Raw genomic sequence first — 23,304 nt, forward strand, 5'->3', positions numbered from 1 at the left:
ACATAGAAGGTCACCTATTTTATGATGTAATTTATATGCAATATCCAAGTTAGCTAAATCCATAGAGACAAAAAAGATCAGAGATTACCAGAGGTTGGGGAAGGAGAGAACAGGGAGTGACTGCTTGATGGGTAGTTGTTTCCTTTGGGAATAATGAAATGTTTTGGAGCTAGAAAGAGCTGACGGTTGTATAATATTGTATATGTACTAAATACCATTGAATTGTACAAAGTTATTAATTTTATGTAAAGCTTACCTCAATAAAAAATAATGTATGTAACACTGAGGGCATTACCATCATCATCTTCATCACCACCATTACTATGGAAAATGTTTCCCACATTCTTTAAAATGCTTAGATTATGAGACAAATAAAATAACTAGACTAAAATTTAAAACTAGTCAGTATAATTTGCATAATATGTTCTTGTCTTCTCTCTGTTCTCTTTCAGATTATGTCTGGCCACTACCTAGATATTTGTGCCCCGTCTGGATTTCTTTGGATGTTTTATTTTCTACAGCGTCCATCATGCACCTCTGTGCTATATCGCTGGATCGGTATGTAGCAATACGTAATCCTATTGAGCATAGCCGTTTCAATTCACGGACTAAAGCCATCATGAAGATTGCTATTGTTTGGGCAATTTCTATAGGTAAATACTTTTCTTGGCCATTAGAATTGCAGCGGCTATGCTCAATACCTTCGGATTATGTACTGTGAACAACGAACAGACGTCGTCGACTGGTAACATTTGCGTATAATCGGGATTGTTCTGTTTAATAATTATTCTTAACCTATTTATCTGATATTTAGGTTAACAATAATAGAAAAAAATATAATGTGTATGAATTTCTAAATTAATTTTTTTATTTATTCTGCTAAATTATTTTATGCATCAGTATGCTAATAAATTCTGCAGCACAGACACAAAACCTTTGAGATGTTTAAAACGATTTGAAGATGACTAAGATATGTGGCAAAATCTAAATTTAAAAATATATATAGCATTTAAATGTTAAAAATATAAATCTATCCCAGAATATTAATCTTATATTTTAATATTTTCTTCAGTGGAAATATTTATAGTGCAATAGGAACCTTCATGAATTTAACATGTCTAGGTGTTTGCTGTTAATCAACCTAAAATATACTATTTGCCCTCCATTTTCAGATATCTTCTTGGATTTTGATTATATAGAAAAAGAAAAAATATCTTGATTTTAAAAAAAGATTTGGGAGAGGATAAAGGACAGAAATTATCATGTTATTGCTTATATTTGAGATATTCATAAATGCCTTAAAAATGCTAATATTCAAGACACAAAATTTACCAATTGGAATATAAGCACATTTACAATACTCTTATTTTCCTTTTTCAAAGTTATGTTTCTGTAAAAGATTCTGGTAAAGTTTACAAGATCAAGACATCTATACAATCTTCTCTGATATCTAAAGATTTTGACTCATTTTACCATAAAATAAATTTATTTAGCATTTAAGATTATTCTATTGTAGGTGAATACACACTCACATACACACTTATGGACAAAAAGCAATGAAATACCACAAAAAAGTGAGTCTATATACAAAATTTGATCTACATATTTATTTAAGGATTCACAGATTGTACCTCCTCTACCCCAAATAACTCATCTAAAGAGATGACAGTTCTTATGGTGCTTACAAAGGAAATGCACAGATAAATTGAATTGGAATATTAGGTAACTAAATATTTTTCTCTTGCTACTTTTAAGATTATTTCTTTGCTCTGAACCGTTTGCATTTTAATTATGATGTCTTGGGATTCTTTGAGTTCATCTTGTTTGGGACTCCCTGTGCTTCCTGGACTTGTATGTCTATTTCCATCATCAGGTTAGGAAAATTTTTTGTCATTATTTTTTCAAATAGGTTTTCAATATCTTGCTCTCTTTCTTCTCTTTCTATGGTACCTCATGATGTGAATGTTGGTATGCTTGAAGTTGTCCCAGAGGCTCTTTATTTAGTTACATACAAGGGAGCTCTCATAAGACTGTCAGCTGACTTCTCAACAGAAACTTTGCAGGCCAGAAGGGATTGGCAAGAAATATTCAAAGTGATGTAAAGCAAGGACCTACAACCAAGATTACTCTACCTGGCAAAGCTATCATTTAGAATCTAAGGCCAGATAAAGAATTTCCTAGACAAGAAAAAGTTAAAGAAGTTCATCACCACTAGCATTATATGAAATGTTAAAGGGTCTTTTTTAAAAGAAAAAAAATATGAACAATAAAAAGGCAATAAATATGTATCTATCAACAATTGAATCTAGGAAACAAAATAAATGAACAAGCAGAACAGAAAGAGACTCATAGATACAAAGAACATTTTCACAGTTGCCAGATGGGAGGGATTTGGGGGCATAAGTAAAAAAGGTAAATGGATTAAAAAGTACAAATTGGTAGTTACAGAGTAGTCATAGGGATGTAAAGTGCAGCATAAGGAATATAGTCAATAATATTCTGATAACTATGTAATGTATGAGATGGGTGCACGATTTATCAGGATGATCACTTAGTAAATTATGTAATGTCTAATCACTGGGGTATACACCTGAAATGAATATAATAATGTATGGCAAATAGAATTGAAAAAAAATTTTAAATGATTTAAATTTCTAAAAAGTAATAATAATTTTAAAAACACATTGTATCACCTAGAAAAAATATAATATTAGGGGCATCAGCTTCTAATAATGACTCCTGGGTGAAAAACAACTACAATATGGAAAATACTATAAACATTGTGAAGCTAATAAGATAGTGAGGGATCCAGAAAAAGATAGAAATCCAGGAAAAATGATTATAACTTTTGGGTTATTTTGCCAGTGATGCATTTGTAAACCTGAAGCTGTGACTGACAGGTCAAGAAGCTTGTTTTACAATCTCATAAACAGAGAAAAACCATATTAGAAATATAGAGGCTGGCAAGGGTCAACCAACTTGAACTTATTTTTTTGGATCCCATACATCTATACACTAGAAATAAAGATGGACCAGGATTAAACCATGTTTGTCATAATATTTGGATTAAGGTTATTTCATGTTCTTCATGTTTTAAAGTTTTTTGGTATAGGTAAAAAAAATCATCCTACGCTTCAAATTATTTCTTTCAATATTTTTTTTAAAATTTCAGTAGCTAGAATACAATAATAAACACATCAAGAGATGAGACAATATGAACCAGATATAACACAATAAAATATAATAAAAATGAACCCAGAGGCACTCAAGATAATTGGAATACCTGAAGTAGACTTTAAATAACTATTTGTAATGTGCACACAGAAATTACAAGGTGAGCTTATATATTTCAGCAAAAAACTGCAAACTATAAATAATGACATTTAGCATTTGAGAAACAACTAGAAAATCTGGAGGTTAAGCGTAACATGAAAACCTAAGAAATCAAAGGCAGATTAGACATGTCTAAAGAGAGCATTACTGGAGGTTGGTTAGAAGAAACTGTGATGGATGAAGAAAGAAAAATTGGAAGTACATAAAAGAGAGAAGAGAGAATAAGAAGATAATAAACATATAATATAAAATAAAAAGAGTTCTAAAATGTGAGAAAAGAATGGGAGAAAAACAGTATTTGAAGAAATAATGGCTTTTAGAACTGATGAAAGACACTAATTCTCACATTTAAAGAGCTCAGCAGGTCTCAAGCAGAATGAATAAAAAGCAATCCACATTTACACTCATCACAGTCACAATGCAGAAAAAAAGAAAAAATAGTATCAACCTTAAAGAAAAAAAATAGAGATCAACGTGAATAGACCAACAATAAGATGGATAAATGACTTCTCAACAATAGAGAAAGCTAGAAGAGGTTGAAATTACAGAGTTAATGTGCTGATAAAAAAAGTGAATGCTAACTTAGAATTATACAGTAAGCAAATTTATACCTCAATATTCAAAGTGAAATAAAGACATTATTAGACAAGCAAATCTAAGAGAACATGACAAAAACAAACTCACCTAAGGAAACACTAACAGGTCTTTATCAAACAAAGGAAATAATCACATATAGAAAGGTTGGAGATGTGGGCAGCAATTAAAAACAATGAAAATAGTAAGTGTATAGTTAAATATAAATAAATATCGACTGTATAAATCAATAATAACAATGTATTCTGGAGCTCAGAATATTTATGGAACTAAAATGCACAAAACAATAGCATATAACTAAAGACGGTTGAAAGTAAGCTTTTTTATTGTCCAGGAGAAAGATAAAAATGATATTTGATATTAAGCTTTGATGAATAGATTACATAATTTTTTGTACATTCAAGGAAAAGAATAAAAAAGGAATGTTTAACTTCCAAATTTAGTGAGGAATATTATAGTCTAATAAAACAAATCCAAAAGCAGGCAATAACAGATCAAGAGGCAAAATATAAAAAAAATACTAAGATTGCAGAAATAAAACCAAATACATTTGATGCTTGAACAACATGTGGGTAAACAGCACCAACTCCACCCACAACTAAAAATCCATGCATAAATTTTGACTCCCTCAAAACGTATGTAACAGCTTAATGTTTACTTTTCCAGTAACATAAAGAGTTGATTAGTGCATATGGTGTATGTGATTTGTATTATGTACTCTATTCTTATGATAAATCAAGCTAGAGAAAATAAATGTTATTAAAAAAATAATAAGGAAGAAAAAAAGCATTCGTAGTAATGTGTATTTATTGATACAATAAATTTGCTTCATCTTTTTACAAGATGAATTTTCTTATATGACACTAAACATTGTAGATGTTATATGTATTACTAATACTTAAACATTAAAAATTAAAAGTGTGAAAAATTCATATTTATTTTATAGGTATTATGATTCATGCATTGATTACAAAGAAGCAGCAATATTATTTCCTTTTTTTTTTTTTACCCTCACCCGAGGACATTTTTCCATTTTTTGTTCAGATAGAGCGGGAGGGAGAGAGAGAGAGAGAGAGAAACATCGACGTGAAGGGACACATCGAGTGGCTGCCACCTGCACGACCAACCAGGGCCTGGGACAAACTGCAACCGAGGTACATGCCCTTAGCGGGAACCGAACCTGGGTCTCTCTGTACCGCAGGCCGACGCTCCAACCGCTGAGCCAAACCGGCCAGGGCAGCAATATTATTTCTTTATGACAACCTAGTATAATTGATACAATTTCTTCATGGTAGCCTAGCTTAAACACTAATGAATAAATTGTTATAAACCTTTTATGGCACACAGTATTATGGTCATATTTATAATACAGTACTAGAAATATTGTTAGTTTTTAAAAACCACTTACCTGTGATGGCAGGCTAAGATGCTATTTCTTCAGTTATAAGAGAATTCTACTGTATGGTAATGTAATTATTTGAAAACAGAAAGAAAACTAACATATTAAAAGTTTTTTATTAACTATCACTCACTTCCCTACAAGTCTTGCATGCAATGTTTTACATGATGAACACTTAGGCAGTGGTGATGATGACATGAAAATGCCTCATACAGCTCTTACAGTACAGTTATTAGATTTTTCACCTGAAGACACTCACACACATAAACAATAGATACATTTATTAACTGTACAGCATGGTGATTATTTACTATTTGTTAAGTGGAAGTAGATCATGAAGGCCTTCATCCTTGTTTCCTTCACATTGAGCAGACTGAGGAGGAGAAGAAAGAGAAGGGGTTGATCTTTTTGTCTCAGTGGTGGCAGAGGCGAAAGAGAAGAAAGGAATAGGTGGAAGGGGAAGAAAAAGAGGCAGGCACACTCAGTGTAACTTTATGGAAATGCATAATTTCTGTCAGAATATTTTGCTCTTTCATTTCTCTAAAAATATTTCTATACTGTATCAATCTTTCTTCCACCATTTGCTTTTGCTTTAGTGCCCATATCCTAGAAGGAGCCATGTAATTAAAGAAGTCAAAAGCAGTCTTGAGTGATCAAAACTCTTTTGCCATATTATCTAATAATTTGTTTTCTGGCACTGTTTTTTTCTATGTCTTCTTCCTCATTTTCTGGCACTGGTTCTGAAGTACCCATCTTCATCAAGTCGTCAACTGTTAAATCCTTTGGTGTAGTGTCTACTAGCTCTTAAATTTTACCAAAATCCTTATCTTGAAACCCTTCAACCCACTCCTACCTTTTTTGCCATATCCTCAATCTCTTCCATGATTTCATTGTTTGGCTCTATCATAAATTCTGTGAAGTCGTGTACAACATTTGGACACAGTTTTCTTAAGCAGAAATTTATTTCTGGCTTGATGGATTTTATGCCTTTTTCTGCAGTGGTGTAATCCTTCTAGATTTTCATGTCCTATCAAGATCTCTCCCATAGTGCTGACATTTTTTTTTCCATAGAGAACCATGTACAATGAGCCTTAACAATCTTTATAACCCCTTGATCTAGTGGCTGAATAAGAAAAATAAGAAATGTGTTTGGGGGCAAGTAGACAACTTTGATGCTTTTGGTGCTCAACTTGTGGGATTCTGGGTGGCCAGGGTCCAATATAAAAAGAACTGTAAAAGGCAGTCCCATTATGGTAAGGTACTTCCCAACTTCAGGGACTACACATCAATGGAACCAGTCCATAAAAAGGGTTTTTGTTATCCAGTCATTCTTGTTGTTTAACCAAAAGACTAGCAGCTGATATTTCTCTTTTCCCTTCAAGGCTTGCAGGTTAGAAACTTTATAGATAAGGGCAGTCCTGATCATAAACCTGATTGCATTTGCACAAAACAGTGGTTAGCCTATCCCTTCCTGCCTTAAATCCTGGTGCTTGCTTCTCTTCCTTAGCAATAAATGTTCTTTGTGACTTTTTTTTTTTTTCAGAATAGGGCAGTTTTATCTGCATTAAAAAGCTGTTCAAGCAGATATTCTTTCTCTTCAATGGTTTTCTTAATGACATCTGGACTTTGCTGCCTTGGTTGGCAGAAGCTGCCTCTCCTTTTACCTTGATATTTTTCAAACTAAACTTCTTTCTAAAATTATCAAACCATCTTTTGCTGGCATTAAATTATCCAGTTTTATATCCTTCACCTTCCTTTTTCTTTAATTTGTCATATAATAACTTTGCTTTTCTCTAATATTAAAATCTATAGGTATGCCTTTTTCACTGCAATCCTGCATCCACATACAAGCTGCATTTTGAAAACGAGATAAAGAGGTATTTTGCACAAAGTGCAATGTTTCGTACCTGGTGGTGTAGGTGTAGCTGCAGCAATGGCTTTATAAAATCCCTCTTCATTTTTTATGATGGTCCTTATGGTGAATTCATTTATTTTGAAATGGCAGGTAAATGGCAATTGCAGCCCTCAATCTATGGTGCATATTAAGCAAATCAACTATTTCTTGTAATGTCATGACTTCTCTCTGCTTCTTGGGAGCACTTCAAGCATCACTAGTGGCACTTCATACGGGTTTCACTGTGTTATTTAAAGTTTACAGTATTGCATGAAACATAATAAAAATATGAATATAATGAACATAACAGTCTGAGGAATGGGGTAGTCCCAGAGATGTGGAAGTGGGGTACAGACTGACAATCCCCAGAAGAGGGGGTGGGGGAGGGAGAGATAAACCACAAAACTTATATGCATGTATGCATGAACAGTAGACATGGACAACAAACTGGGGACAGGGCAGGGAGGGGGGGAGTGGGAATCAGTGGGGGAAAAGGAGAAACATCTGTAACAAAAATTAATTAATAAAAAAATAAATAAATTATAAAAAAAATATGTGAGAACTGAGAGAGAACACTTTTTACTGTGATACACTGTTTACTAGGGAGGCAAACTGCTCACACAGAGACAATTGGAGTCACATGGCATTTTAAGCAGATACTTGCAACACTTGAGCTCACTGCATAGTACTACAAGAGGTGGCTACAAAATTATTACAGTTGTATAGTATGTACTACAGTTAATTTTATGCAATTATGATTTAGTACTGTACCTTTAAGTTTGTTTACAATTCTCTCAACTGTGAATGGTGGCATATACAGTCCAAATATGCATAAGTTTTGATGAAATTTAACTTTCTGTGGTAGATTTGTGTGTATTTTATTATAGTAAATGTTAAAATAGATTACTACTTACATATATTTTTTTTCATTTATGGCATATTTAACTTTTTATTAAATGTTTTTGATATTTCTAGGTTAAGTAGTTCATCTGCAAGATATTTAAAATTATTGCAAATTTCCAAAATATTTTTCAATATATTTACTCAAAAAAAAATACATGTATAAGTGGACCTATGTAGTTCAAACTCTCATTGTGCAAAAATCAACTATATATCTAAAATTATATTCATTGTAATGGGACTAAATATTCTAAGGCTACCAGGCAAAATTTGAAAAATAACCCAGCTATGTCTTTATATGAAGCATATGTAAATCAAGAGGGAAGGGATAAAATGGTGCTCTACACAAACAGTAATCTGCAGAAAATTTTTCTAACTATATTAATAATCTGTGAGAATAGACTTTCAGCAAAAATAATTATTTTTAAGGTGTTTTTAAAATGATTAAATATTTATTTCATATGGAAGACAGCATAATGAATATGTATATAATAATATGGCCTCAACAATACTAAATAAAAAATAAACAGAACTATAAGGACAGATAGAAAAATCTCTTTATCATCTGGCTTAACAGAAGACAGCTAGATTCTCATCAATGCTTTTGCATCCAATCTGTTGCAATGATTTGCTTTGATTAAATTTTGCAAAAAAGATACATATCTGCACACACAAAAAAGTGTTAATAATGTTTTTAGATAATAGTGAACTTTATTCTTTGTGACTACATGAAAACTCAGCAAGTGGTAGTTTCTTAGGTTTAGTAGGAATATTAAATCAAAAATCATATCACTGAAAAATGGCAGTGGAGTGAATGGAAGCTACAGACACTATCTCCCAGGGCCAAAGTGGAATTACAACAAAAATAAAGACAAATCATGTGGGAAAAGCAACAGAAAGGCAGCTAGGAGGACCATATAACCAGGGACACCAATCAAACCTGGTAGGCTTGCAGAGGCAAAAGAGGGGGGCTGGGAGCCCACAAACAGCAGAGGACTTAGGTATGAGCAGCACCCTGGGGTTAAACTCCCAAGCGGCTCCACAGCATAGAGCCAGGACAGATGCTAAAATAGCCACAGACACTCATCTTGGGATCCAGGAGAGGGAGGGTGGACAGGACTGGAACTGTGTGGGAACACTTGGGATTTGGAGGGTGCTCAGAGCTATTGCTGAGTTGTGGCCATGCAGGACAGTGGTCATCTTATTCCTTCCAAGGACTCTGGGGAGAGGCCACTGCCTCTCCCTCGGAGATTCAACCCCACCCGGTGGCCATTGAAATAAAAATTGAGGCCCATTAACAACCAGCATCGACCCTACTGCTGAAAAATCCCCTTATGCCGAACACCTGAGGGAGTTTTAGATTCAACTAAGAAGCCAAGGCTCTTCAAGTTATATCTACTGATAGCCTCCAGGCAAAAAGCTACATGATAACTGTACCATTCCTGGGCTAGCAATTCTAACCAGGAAAGAAAGACTTGACAATGGTGTTTAAAGTGGGTCCTCTTTCATTCATTCAACACCAGAAGAGAGAGCCACAAACAGCAGAATACCAACACCCACAGGGAAAATTTGTCAGCCGTCAAAGCCCACTGTGACAGCCAAAATGGTAAAACACGGAAACAAAAACCAAATGAAAGAACAAGAGACCTCTACCTAAGATGAGATAAATGAGGTGAAGTTAAGCAAGTTAACAGAACTAGAATTCAGAGCCATGATCTTGAGGAAGCTCGACAGCATGTGTAAGGACATGAGCACCATGAGTAAAGACATAGAAATGTTGAAAATAAACCAGTTGGAAATTAAAAACCACCAAGAAGAAATGAAGAATTACATAGCAGAAATTAAGGACACATTGGAAGGTTTAAACAACAGATTGGTGAAAACAGAAGACCGGATCAGTGAATTAGAAGACAAGGTAGAAAAATTCAACCAATCAGAAAAACCAAAAATAAAAACAATAAAAAAAACAGGAAGACAGCTTAAGAGAACTGTGGGACAACTGAAAACATAATAATACTCGGATAATAGGAGTCCCCAAAGAAGAAGAAAATGAGCAAGGGTTAGAGAACATATTTGAAGAAATGGTGACAGAAAACTTTTCTAATTTGGTGAAGGAAGAAAGCATTCAAGTTCAAGAAGAACAGAGAGCCCCATGTAAGAAGAACCCAAAGAAGCCCACACCAAGACACACAGTAATCAAAATGCCAAAAAGTAAAGACAAAGAGAGAATCTTAAAAGCAACAAGAGATAAGCAACAGGTTACCTACAAAGGACTCCCCATAAGGCTCTCAGCTGACTTCTCAACAGAAACACTACAGGCCAGAAGGGAATGGCATGAGGTGATCAAGGACATGAAAAACAAGGATTTGAATCCAAGACAACTCGACCCAGCAAGGCTATCATTCAAAATAGAAGGTCAAATAAAGAGCTTCTCAGACAAAAAAAAAAAAAAAGGCTAAGGGAATACATAAGCACCAAACCAACACTGCAAGAAATGTTAAAAGGGCTGCTGTAATTAGCAGGAGAAATAGGAAAAAAATTATAACCACACTAAACAAAAATGGCGATCAATAAGTATATATTAATAATCGCCTTAAATGTAAACAGTTTGAATGGTCCAATAAAAAGTCACAGAGTAGCTGATTGAATAAGGAAGAATGACTCATACATACATTGTTGACAAGAGACCCACCTCACAACAAAAGACTCACATAGGTTGAAAGTGAAGGAATGGAAAAAAAAAATCTTCCCAGCAAATGGAAAAGAAAAAAAACCTGGGGTCACAATACTTGTATTTGATAAAATAGATTTCTAAATAAAGGCAATAACTAGAAACAAAGAAGACCACTACAAAATATTCAAAGGATCTATCCAACAGGAAGATATAGCCTTGATACACATATGTGCACCCAATATAGCAGCACCAAAATATATTAAAAATCTTCTGGAGGACTTCAAAGGAGAAACTGATACAAAACAATCATAGCACTAGACTTAAAAACCCCTCTGACAGCACTGGATAGATCCTCTAGACAAAAAATTAACAAGAAAACACAGACTCTAAATGAAACACTAGACCAAATGGATTTAATAGATATCTACAGAGAATTACACCACAAACTACAGAATTCACATTCTTCTCAAGTGCACATGGGACATTCTCAAAGATAGACCACATGTTAGAAACCAACTAACACTCTACAAGTTTAAGATGATTGAAATCATATTAAGCATCTTTTCAAATCACAATGGCATAAAATTAGAAATCAATTGCAATATGAACATGCAAATACATTTGAACACATGGAGGCTAAATAGCATGTTATTGATCAATGAGTGGATTACCAAGGAGATCAAGGAGGAAACTAAAAACTTCCTGGAAACCAATGAAAATGAAGAGATAACAACACAAAATCTATGCGATGCAGTGAAAGCAGTTCAGAGAAGGAAATTCATAGCACTAAAGGCCTACCTCAAAAAAAAAGAAAAATCTCTAATAGACTATCTAACATAACAACTTAAAGAACTGAAAACCAAACAGAAAGAAAACCCCAGAGCAAGTAGAAGGAAGAAAATAGTAAAGATCAGAGCAGAAATAAATGACATAGAGTCAAAAGAAAAAAAATTCAAAGGATCAATGAAACAAAGAGCTGGTTTTTCGAAAAGATAAACAAGATGGATGGACCTTAGCGAGACTCACCAAGAAACAAAGAGAGAACCCAAATACACAAAATCAGAAATGAAAGAGGAGAAGTAACAACTGACACCACAGAAATACAAAATATCGCTAACAACTACTATGAACAATTATATGGCAACAAATTTGACAATCTAAGAGAAATGTACAAATTTCTAAAAATACATAGTCTCCCAAAACTGGCCCAGGAATACGTAGAAAACTAAAACAGACCAATAACAACTAAGGAAATTGAAGATGTAATCAAGACTCTCCCAGCAAACAAAAGCCCAGGCCCAGATGGCTTCACAGGGGAGTTTTACCAAATCCAGAAAAAAAACTAACACCCATTCTCCTCAAACTATTTTAAAAAATTCAAGAAGAAGAAAGACTTCCAAACTCGTTTTATGAGACCAGCATAATTCTAATTCCAAAACCAGAAAAAGACATTACAAAGAAAAAATACTACAGGCCAATATTCCTGATAAATATAGATGCCAATATCCTGAACAAAATACTAGCAAATTAAATCCAACAAAATATCAAAAAAAATATTCACCATGACCAAGTTGGATTCATCTAGGGATGCAAGGCTGGTACATTATTTGCAAATCAATAAATGTTATACACCACATAAACAAAATGTAGAATGAAAACCACATGATCATATCAAAAGATGCCGAAACACCCTTCGACAAAATCCAGCATCCATTTCTGATAAAAATGCTCAGCAATGTGGGAATAGAGGGATCATATCTTGACATAATAAAGGCCATATATGAAAGACCTACAGCCAACATGATACTCAATGGGCAAAAATAAAAGCATTTCCCATAAAAACAGAAACAAAACAAGGATGCCCATTTTTGCCATTCTTATTTAACATGGTACTGGAAGTCTTAGCCACAGCAATCAGACAGGAAGAAAAAATAAAAGGGATTCAAAATGGAAAGGAGGAAGTGAAACTGTCATTATTCGCAGATGACATGATACTATACATAGAAAACACCAAAGCCTCCATCAAAAATTTACTAGACTTAATAAATGAATGTGACAAAGTAGCAGGACACAAAATTAATCTCAAGAAATCAATGGCTTTCTTATACACCAATGATGAACTCACAGAAAGAGAAACAAAGAAAACAATCCCATTCACCATTGTGGCAAAAAAATAAGACACCTGGAAATAAACTTAACCAAAGAAATAAAGGACCTATTCCCAGAAAACTACAGGTCATTGGAAAAAGAAATAGAGAAATATATAAAAAACTGAAAGCACATACCTTGTTCCTGGATTGGAAGAATTAACATCATTAAAATGTCCATACTACCCAAAGCATTCTATAGATTCAATGCACTCCCCTTCAAAATACTAACGACATACTTCACATAACTAGAACAAATACTTCAAAAGTTTATATGGAACAAAAAAATACCTCAAATAACCACAGCAATTTTGCAAACGAAGAATAAAGGTGGAGGGATCACATTATGAGATTTCAGGTTATACTACAAAGCCACTGTAATCAAAACAGCCTGGTACTGGCACAAGAACAGGCATATAGACCAGTGGAACAGAACAGAGAACCCAGAAATGGACCCAAGGCAATATGCTCAATTAATATTTGACAAAGGTGGCAAGAGCATACAGTGGAGTAAAGACAGCCTCTTTAATAAATGGTGTTGGGATGATTTGACAGGTGCATGCAAAAAAATGAAAGTAGACCATCATCTTATACCATATACAAGAATCAACTCAAAATGGATAACAGACTTAAATGTGACTCATGAATCCTTAAATATCTTAGAAGAAACTCTAGGCAACAGAATGTCATACATCATATGCAGCAGAAATTTCACTGATAAATCCCCTCAGGCAACAGAAAGAAAGGAGAAAATGAACACATGGCACTACATCAATCTCAAAAACTTCTGCACAGCAAAAGATACAATTGTCAAAATAAAAATGTAACCCATGATATGAGAGAGCATAATTGCCAATAATATATCAGATAACGGGTTAATTTCTAATATATATAGAGTGCTCATACAAGTCAACAAAAGGAAGACAAAGAACCCAATTTAAAAATGGACAGAGGAACTAAATACAAACCTCTCCAAACAGGACATACAAATGGCCAAGAGACACATGAAGAAATGCTCAACATCACTAATCATCAGAGAGATGCAAACTAAAACAACAATGAGGTATCACCTCACACCTGTCAGAATGGCCACCTTCAAAAAATCATCAAACAAGTGTTTGCAAGAATGTGGAGAAAAGGGGACTCTAGTACACTGCTGGTGGGAATGCAAACTGGTGCAGCCACTATGGAAAACAATATGGTGTCACCTCAAAAAATTAAAAATTGACCTGCCATTTGACCCAGTGATCCCACTTTTAGGAATATATTTTAAGAAGCCCGAAACACCAATCAGAAAGAATGTATGCACCCCCATGTTTGTAGCAGCACTATTTACAGTAGCTAAGATCTAGAAACAGCCCAACCAAATGTCCATCAGTAGATGAATGGATAAAAAAGCAGTGGTACATATTCACAATGGAGTACTATTCAGCTGTAAAAAGAAAGACCTCTTATCCTTTGAGACGACATGGAGGGACCTGGAACATGTTATCCTAAGTGAAACAAGCCAAACAGAGAAAGACAAGGATCATATGAACTAAGTTATTTGTGGAATATAATGAACATAACAGTCTGAGGAATGGAGTAGTCCCAGAGACGTGGAAATGAGGAACCGACTGACAATCCCCAGAAGAGGGGGTTGTGGGGGAGAGATAAACCACAGAACTTATATGCATGTATTCATGAACAATGCACATGGACAACAAAGCTGGGGACAGGGCTAGGAGAGAGTTGGAGTGGGCAATCAGTGGGGGGGGGAAACATCTGTAACAAAAATAAATTAATTAAATAATTTTTAAAAAATTGTTTTGAAAAAAATCTTGAATAGAATTTGTAACCCAATGCTGTGTAAATGGTATGTAAATCTTAATTATGTTAAATTTGTTGATGGAGCTATTCAGGTCTACTATAGCCTTAGTACTTTTCTTTGTACTCATTCCATTAATATCTGAGTGTTTAATATAAAAAACTCCAAGTAAAAATCTTAATTTATTGATTTGTCCTCTCAATTCTGTTGGATCTTTGTTTTGTTGTTGTTGTTGTTAACTGTGCTGCAGATGTCTCACATTTTCTCCCTTTTTGCTCCTCTCCACACATCCCCTGCCCCAACCCAAGCCTTCCCCATACTATTGTTTGTGTCCGTGTGTTATGCATATATTCATATATATTCTTTGGTTAATATCTTCCTGTCCCTTCACATTGAGATTTGTTATATTGTTTTATGCATTTATACATCTGGACCTATTTTGTTCATCAGTTTATTTTGTTCATTAGATTTTACATATATGTGAGATCATATGATATTTGTCTTTCTCCTAATTTTTTTTTTTTTATCCTCACCCGAGGACATTTTTCGATATTTTGTTCAGATAGAGTGGGAGAGAGAGAGAGAAAAACATCGACGTGAAAGCGACACATCGAGTGGTTGCCACCCACACGGCCCAACCAGGGCCGGGGACAAACTGCAACCAAGGTACGTGCCCTTAGCGGGAACCGAACCCGGGTCTCTCCAGACCGCAGGCTGACGCTCTAACCGCTGACCCATACTGGCCAGGGCTGATATTTGTCTTTCTCTAACTGGCTCATTTCACCTATCATATTAGTCTTCAGGGTGATCCATACTGTCTCAAAAGGTAAAAGCTCCTTTTTTAAAGCCACAATATCCCATTATGTAAATGTACCAGGGTTTTTTCCCACTTATCTACTGATGAACACTTGGGCTGTTTCCTGATCTTAGATGTTATAAATAATGCTGCTATGAACACAGGAGTGCATATATTATTTCTGATTGGTGTTTTGGGATTCTTAGGATATATCCTGAGAAATAGGATTGCTGGGTCAAATGACAGTTTCATTTTCAATATTATGAGGAACCTCCATACTGTTTTCCACACTGGCAGTGCCAGTCTTTATCCACACTACAAGTGTACTAGCATTATCTTTGCTGCACATCATTGCCAACACTTGTTGTGTATGGATTTATTTATAGCAGCCATAGTGGCAGGTGTGAGGTGATACCTCACTGTAACTTTAATTTGTTTTTCTGATGACTAGTGACGTTGAGCATTTTTTCATATGTTTATTGGCCATCTGTATGTCCTCTTTGGACAAGTGTTTATTCAAGTCATCTGCTCATTTTGGTTGTTGTTTGTTTCCTTTGTTTTGTGTTTATTCCAATTTTTATTAATTTTTTGTGTTACAGACGTTTCTCCTTTTTCACTGCTAGATACCCTCCTCTACATTATGCCCCCCACCCCCCTAACATTGTTGTCTATGTCCATTGGTTATGCATACATGCATATAAATTCTTCGGTTTATCTTCTCAACCCTCCCCACTCCCGTACCCTGAAGTTTGTCAGTCTGAACCATACTCCTTTCTATGTCTCTGGGTCTATTTCGTTCATCAACCCACCTTGTTCATTATATTCCACAAATAAGTAAGATCTTGTAATATTTCTCTGCTTGGTTTGTTTCACTTAGCATAATACTCTCGAGGTCCCTTCATGTTGTCTCAAAGGATAAAAGATTTTTCTTTCTTACAGCTCCATAGCATTCCATTGTTTATATGTACCACAATTTTTTCATCTGCTCATCTATTGATGGACATTTGGGCTATTTCCAGATCTTAGCTATTGTAAATAGTGCTGCTACAAACATGGGGGTACATATATTCTTTCTGGTTGGCGTTTCAGGCTTCTTAGGGTATATTCCTAGAAGTGAGATCACTGGGTCAAATGGAAGTTCAATTTTTAATTTTTTGAGGTAACACCATATTGTTTTCCATAGTGGCTGCACCAGTCTGCATTCCCACCAGCAGTGTATTAGAGTCCCCTTTTCTCCACACCCTCGCCAGCCAACACTTGTTTGATGATTTGTTGATGGCGGCCATTCTGACAGGTGTGAGGTGATACCTCATTGTTGTTTTAATTTGCATCTCTCTGATGATTAGTGATGTTGAGCATTTCTTCATATGTCTCTTAGCGATTTGTATGTCCTGTTTGGAGAGGTGTCTATTTAGTTCCTCTGTCCATTTTTAAATTGGGTTCTTTGTCTTCCTTTTGTTGAGTTGTATGAGCACTCTCTATATTTTGAAAATTATCCTCTTATCTGATGCCTCATTGGCAATTATGTTCTCCCACACAATGGGTTCCCTTTCCATTTTGATGGTTGTATATTTTGTTGTGCAGAAGATTTTAATTTGTTGTAGTACCATGTGTTTACTTTTTCCTTTGTTTCTGTTGTCTTAGGTAATGTATCAGTGAAAATTCTGCTGCATATGATGTCTGAAATTTGGTTGCCTACATTTTCTTTTATGATTTTTATAGATTCACAAGTCACATTTAAGTCTTTTATCTATTTTGAGTTTATTCTTGTGTATGGTGTAAGTTGGTGTTAGACTTTTATTTTTTGTATATAGCTGTCCAATTTTCCCAAACACCATTTATTACAGAGGCTGTCTTTACTTCATTGTATGTTCTTGCCACCTTTGTAAAATGTTAATTGAGCATACTAACTTGGGTCAATTTCTGGGTTCTCTATTCTGTTCCATTGATCTAGCTGCCTGTTCTTATGCCAGCACCAGGCTCTTTTGATTACAGTAGCTTTGCAGTATAACCTGATAGCCGGTATTGTGATCCCACCTACTTTGTCTTTCTTTTTAAAGATTGTTGTGGCTATTCAGGGTCTTTTTCGGTTCCATATGAACTTTTGCAATATTTTTTATAATTCTGTGAAATATGTTTTTGTTATTTCGATGGGGATTGCATTAAATCTATAGATTGCTTGGATAGTATGGACATTTTAATCCTGTTAATTCTTCCAACCTGTGAAAAAGGTATATGCTTCCACTTTTTTATATCTTTCTCTATGTTTTTTTTAAATGTTCTGTAGTTTTCTTCAAATATGTCCTTAACTTCTTTGGTTAAGTTTATTCCTAGGTATCTTAATTTTTTGCTATGTAAAAGGTCTGAGCTGGCAGAGTTCACATCCACAACACAAGGCCAATGTAGAGCCAAATGGCTTTATTGCATGCACCTGGGTGCAGGTAGACTTGAAAATTTTGAGCTCAGCATCAAAATCTCTTTGTTCTCTGGTTTTTATAGGTGCAAACTACAGAAACTAAAAAAAAAAAAAAAAAAAAAAAAAAAAAAAACAACACCATTAAAAAAAAAAAAAAAACATTCTCTTGGCACCGCAATAATGGTGCTGGGAGGCTTATACAAGTTTTCTCAGAGGTAAGGAGTCCACTTTAGCAGGGGTCAGGCCATCATTAATTTTCTTTCTTTTTGTGATCCCTTCAAATTTTCCAGGGCCATCATTAACCCCTTATCTTTATGGTTCTTCTGGTTGTCAGTCCCAGTTTTTTTAGAAAACTTCTTGGGTATTTATATGCAGTAATAACTGGTCAGAATGAAGTTTAATTTTGTTAAAACATCATTAATCCTTTCATCCCACCTTATAATGATAGAAAAAAGGCAAAAGGGGTGAAGTTTCTCTTTGTTTACTTCCTGCAGGTGTGGGGTTGTCATGGACTCCTAAAAAGCTTATCCTTTGCAATCCCCATTCTGCAACAGATGCTCTACAGCTTCATGCTAGTGTGCTTTCTAGTTGGGGGCTAACCCCTCCATATGTGACCCAGACATCAGGGACCTTTGTGACCCTGACGGTCCCTCTTGAGCGGTCACATAGATCAAGGTTGAAGCCAGGTTTTTCTTTTCTTTTATTTTTTTCTATTCCCTTTGTAGTAACATTTCTTAAGATCTCGCCCAATACTCCAGTTCCACTGGGGCCCAGGTCTATAAGGATTCCCCTAAACAGTCATAACCAGAAAAATCAAAGTCCTGATAAATGCAAGAGTCTTATCTGGAGAGGCCCGAACCTTCCATTTTGCTTTTTTCCCCTCAGCCGAGAATGGTGCTGCCAGATTGGGATGCTGTTGACCTTGAGAGCCATTGGTGTAGGCAGGGTGACAATGTATAGTCCCTTTCAGGCCAGAGTTATTTTCTGAGTGGTAAACTTTTTTACCCACATCGAGTCCCCGGGCTGGAAAGGATGCAGAGTCAGTCCGAGGTGGGTACAGGCAGATGTGTTTATGGACAGTTTTCTGGATGGACTGCAGAGTCTTCAAGAACTGTAAGAAGGTGAGGGAGAGCAGAGTGGTCCAGTTTTCACCAGTTTCTGAAGTAAATTTGGTTAAGTTGTGATTTAAGGTCCTGTTTATGTGCTCTATCTTCCCAGAACTCTGAGGGTGGTAAGCACAATTGAGCTTCCAATTTATATTTAACTCCCTAGAGATATCCTGTGATATCTTTGCTATAAAGGCAGGGCCATTGTCTGATCCAAGGGTCAGGAGTAGCCTACACCTGTTACTCTCTTTACTACATCCCAGACTGTTATTCAATTACCAGGGGCAAGCTCTCCCTCTCTCAGTGTCCTATTTCCTTCCCTTCTTCCAATGTCCTGTCTTTCTGTAATATGTGTGTTCCTTTCTTTTTATTTCCTCTGCATAATTCTTCTTTAACTTGCATAGACCCTCTGTGATTTTTCTAGTCCTCCCCCTGACATTAACCTGAGAGCTTGCTCAATCTATCTGCAGTCTGCACATTCCCCAGTTTTTCTTCTCCTCCTCCCTACTCAGACCCACACATTTCTGCTTCCCTCTGCCTTCTCCATTTCCTGTGACCTTACTGGACATTACCTGCCTCTCAGGAGTTCAGTAATCTTGGTGTAAACTAAGTGGGCAGTCTGATCATAATCATAAGTCTAATGCTACCTTTTTTTCAATATCATTTTTCTAATTTTTTTGGTCTGAGTGCTTTCAAACTTTATTGTTTATTTTGACATAAAGAGCTTTTACCTCCACTGTCTCCCTTCCCAGAGTGGAGGATGGTGTTGACATGCAGGTTAGGTGGGAACACAGGCAGGAAGAGGGCTGTTGTCTGAAGAACCACTCCAAAGTGATTAGGCACTACACATGAGTAAATCAGACTGGATCAAGGCAAAGCCCCCATCTTTAGCTAGTAAATAATCTAGTGCAATACAATTATCCATCACCATGTAGGCAAGAGAGTCGAGGGATTTTGAAAGAAGCTTGAAATTTTCACCTGTATTATTATTTATATTTACCATGATGGTGGTTATGTTTTTGCTGTTATGGAATTATAAGCAACTCCTATTATGAGGCATCTAACTTTTCTTTTTGTCCTATGATGGCTTCTGGGCTCAAGGCCTGGTGAAGTTGAATTAGGAATGAAGAAATGGATTAGGGTATTGGTTGGGGTGACATATATTATTGACCATAAGCTATCCTGTTTTTCTAGGTTTAGGCATTGAATAGCAATTTCTTTCCTGGGGGCTGAAATGTCTAGTTCACTTAAAAACATCATTCTCACTGGTAGGCAAAGCAGTCCAGTCATATTTGCCCTAGGGAGCTGTTTGATAGACCCACAGTAAGGCTTGAATATTAAACCATGATAGAGGAAGGAGAGGTGTAGTGCCATCACAGAACTACCCCCTGGATAGTGAGTAATTTTTTTATATAATTCTTTTTTGGTATTGCATCAAGTCCCTCTGAGCTTGCAAATATAAATTTTCATTGTAGGGGTTAGGCATATTATGAATAGTTTACAGGCACCCCTCGTAAGGTTATATTTTCATGGTCAGCATTCATACTGAGAATCAAGATCAAGGGATCTTGATTTTTCTGCTCCACAAGAGGTTTCTGTCCTTCCTGAGATTGCCTTAGTACACCTGCATCTATTGATTGACAGGTGTATCACCCCAGTCAAGCCCCACCTAGCACTTTTCCCAGAGCAGGCCATGCCCAGGTGGTGCAGTTGAGCACTTGGTGCCAGAAGCGAGAGCCCTGAGGGGCTCGCCCCCCTCCTTCACCTCACTTGATCATTGAAAAAACTGGTAAGAGTAGTGGTATTTCAGCAGTGGTCCACAAGGGGAAAAGGGGCGCTGGGAGCTTTTGTTAGGATAGAAAGCATATTCTTGGAGGAGATAAAGTAAAGAATAAGAGTGGTTGGTGGGGAAAGATGAAAGTAGCATACAATTTAAAAGAATGCCCCACCCCAACAAAGGAGTAGGGCAGGCTGGTAATGGAAGAAAAGAGTGGAGAAAGATATAAGTGCCTAAAAAACAAGTGAGTGTCTGGGTTGCCCTGGGTTGTAATGTTTGGTCATCAATTCCCACAACTAAAACCTGACTGTGGAAGAGGTCCCCTGAACTCGAGGAGGGCAGAGTAGGTCGCCCCAATATTAATTAAAAATGAAATTGGCCTACCTGCTGCCATCAGAGTTACCCAAGGTTCGGACTTTGAGATGACAGTCGGGGCATCCATTCTTGGGCACCTTCAGTCTTCAGCCTGCAGGCCAGTCAGATCAAGGCCTGGATTGCTCAGTATTCCAGCCCAAGGAAGGGATGAAAACCAGCTCTGCTCAGTCTGTCCACACTTCAACTTCCAGTGCGCCCTCCACATTGAGGCCATGGCTTAGGTGGTGGTCAGGGTTTGGGGCATTGTCTCACCCAATGGCCAGTCTGATTGCATTTAAAGCAAGGACCTGGGGCTCTGCTCTACTGATCCTGGTGGGGGGGGTCCGTTTTCTGTCCCCTGAAGGGGGTTTGCTGACCCATTTGATTAGTGGGGGCTCTGATGGCAGAGGCAAGCATTTGAAATTTTGCTGTTTCTTTGCTGTTTAGCCTCTTCATCACAATTACTGAACACCTCAAAGGATAGATTTAGAAGTTCTGTTGAGGGGTTTGAGGGCCATTTTTAAGATTGTGTCCAGGGCCAACTGAGAAAATATCAGGTTTAAAATGACAGTCCCTTCTGAGCTAGTGAGATCTAAGTTATTATATCTTCTCTTAGCTTGTGTAAGATGGGGTAGAAAGGTTTTAGGGGTTTCATTCTTTTTCTGGATTATCTCAGAGTAAAGGATCCTAGCTTTTATTTACTTGGGACAAATATGAGAGAGAGGAGGGGACATAAACTCTGACAGTCCCTTCAGTTCCCGCTGCTTACCTCAGGGGACATTCTAAAATGGAGGCTGAGGTAGGGGACTGATAGGAACCAGAGATGTTTCCTGGTTGCATGTGTGAGAGAATTGGAGCCAGAATAGGAGGTTCAGGGTGGGGTGGGTGTCCACAGAAGGGGCAGGAGGAGGAGTCTCTGCCTGAGGGCTGAGGGAGGAGGTGGTAGACCAAGATCACTGGGGCAAACAGCAAACAGGACATGTTAGCTCACTGTTTTCAGAGGGAGGTTTGAGAGGATTAGAGTACAGCAGAAAGATTTGGGAGGGGGCCAAGAGTCACATAAAGAGGGGTGTAATGTGAATGCACAGGGGCCTGGATGTAAGGAACCTCAAACCATTTTTTTTCCCTTCAACAGAAATTGTCTAGATCAGTGAGAAAGTTGCTCCGGCCATTGTGACCCATTGTAAAAAAAAAAAAAAAAAAATGAGTTGCTTGGGACATAGGTCCTGAGCAAGCCCTAGGGTCTGTAGAATTTTAGGAGACATCCAAGGGGTGTTGTTGTGTGGTATGAGATGTCATGGCCTAGTGGTCCGATGGATACACTAGAGAAAAAAGAAGGCATCCCCACTTCTCCCCTAGAGTAGAGAGATGTGCAACTCACCTATATTAGGCATCCCTAGATATATGATGAGTTGAAGGAATCTGGTTCCTGAGGAGCATATCCCGACCAGCACTGGATTTTGGAGGGATGATCACACAGGAGTGACTGAGAGACCTGACTCTCATGTCCCAGATGGCAGATAACGAGAAAGCCAGGAGAATCATACCAGTAGGCAAATAAACACTCACCAGTGAATTAATGGCCAGTGTTGATGCTGAATTAGCAGGAAAGGTTTTAAGTCTGGTATTCGGCTGAGGACGTAATTCATTCCAGTCCAACAGGAGGCCCAGAGAACTCCAGGGGCCCACGGTTGCCCCCTTTGTGGGATCCTCACAGGCCTCTCGGGTTTCAGCACCAAATAAAAGGTCTGAGCAGGCGGGAAATCACATCCACAACACAAGGCCAATGTAGAGCCAAATGGCTTTATTGCATGTGCCTGGGTGCAGGCGGACTGAGTCACAAATTTTGAGCTCAGCATCAAAATCTCTTTGTTCTCTGGGTTTTTAGGCCCAAACTACAGAAACTAGAAAAAAAAAAAAAAAAAAAAAAAAAAACTACATTAAAAAAAAACACATTATCTTGGCACTGCGTAATTGGTGCTGGGGGCCTGATACAAGTTGTCTCAAAGGTAAGGCATTTGCTCCAGCAAAGGTCAGGGCCATCATTAATTTCCATCTTTCTTATGGTCCCTTCAAGTTTCCCAAGACCATCATTCAACCCTTACCT

General features: G+C 36.8%; 1 protein-coding gene across 1 annotated transcript in view; it reads left to right on the plus strand.

Annotated features, from left to right (window-relative positions):
• The window catches only part of HTR2C (5-hydroxytryptamine receptor 2C), a 258,368-nt gene that overhangs the window by 167,452 nt on the left and 67,612 nt on the right, over positions 1 to 23,304 (plus strand). The window contains exon 3 of the mRNA XM_036271117.1: positions 453 to 653. Coding sequence (XP_036127010.1) covers positions 453 to 653 — 201 coding nt within the window. The remainder of the gene's footprint in view (positions 1 to 452; positions 654 to 23,304) is intronic.

The sequence above is a fragment of the Molossus molossus genome, unplaced genomic scaffold (genome assembly GCF_014108415.1).
Source record: "Molossus molossus isolate mMolMol1 unplaced genomic scaffold, mMolMol1.p scaffold_m16_p_2, whole genome shotgun sequence".
Taxonomy (NCBI): Eukaryota; Metazoa; Chordata; class Mammalia; order Chiroptera; family Molossidae; genus Molossus; species Molossus molossus.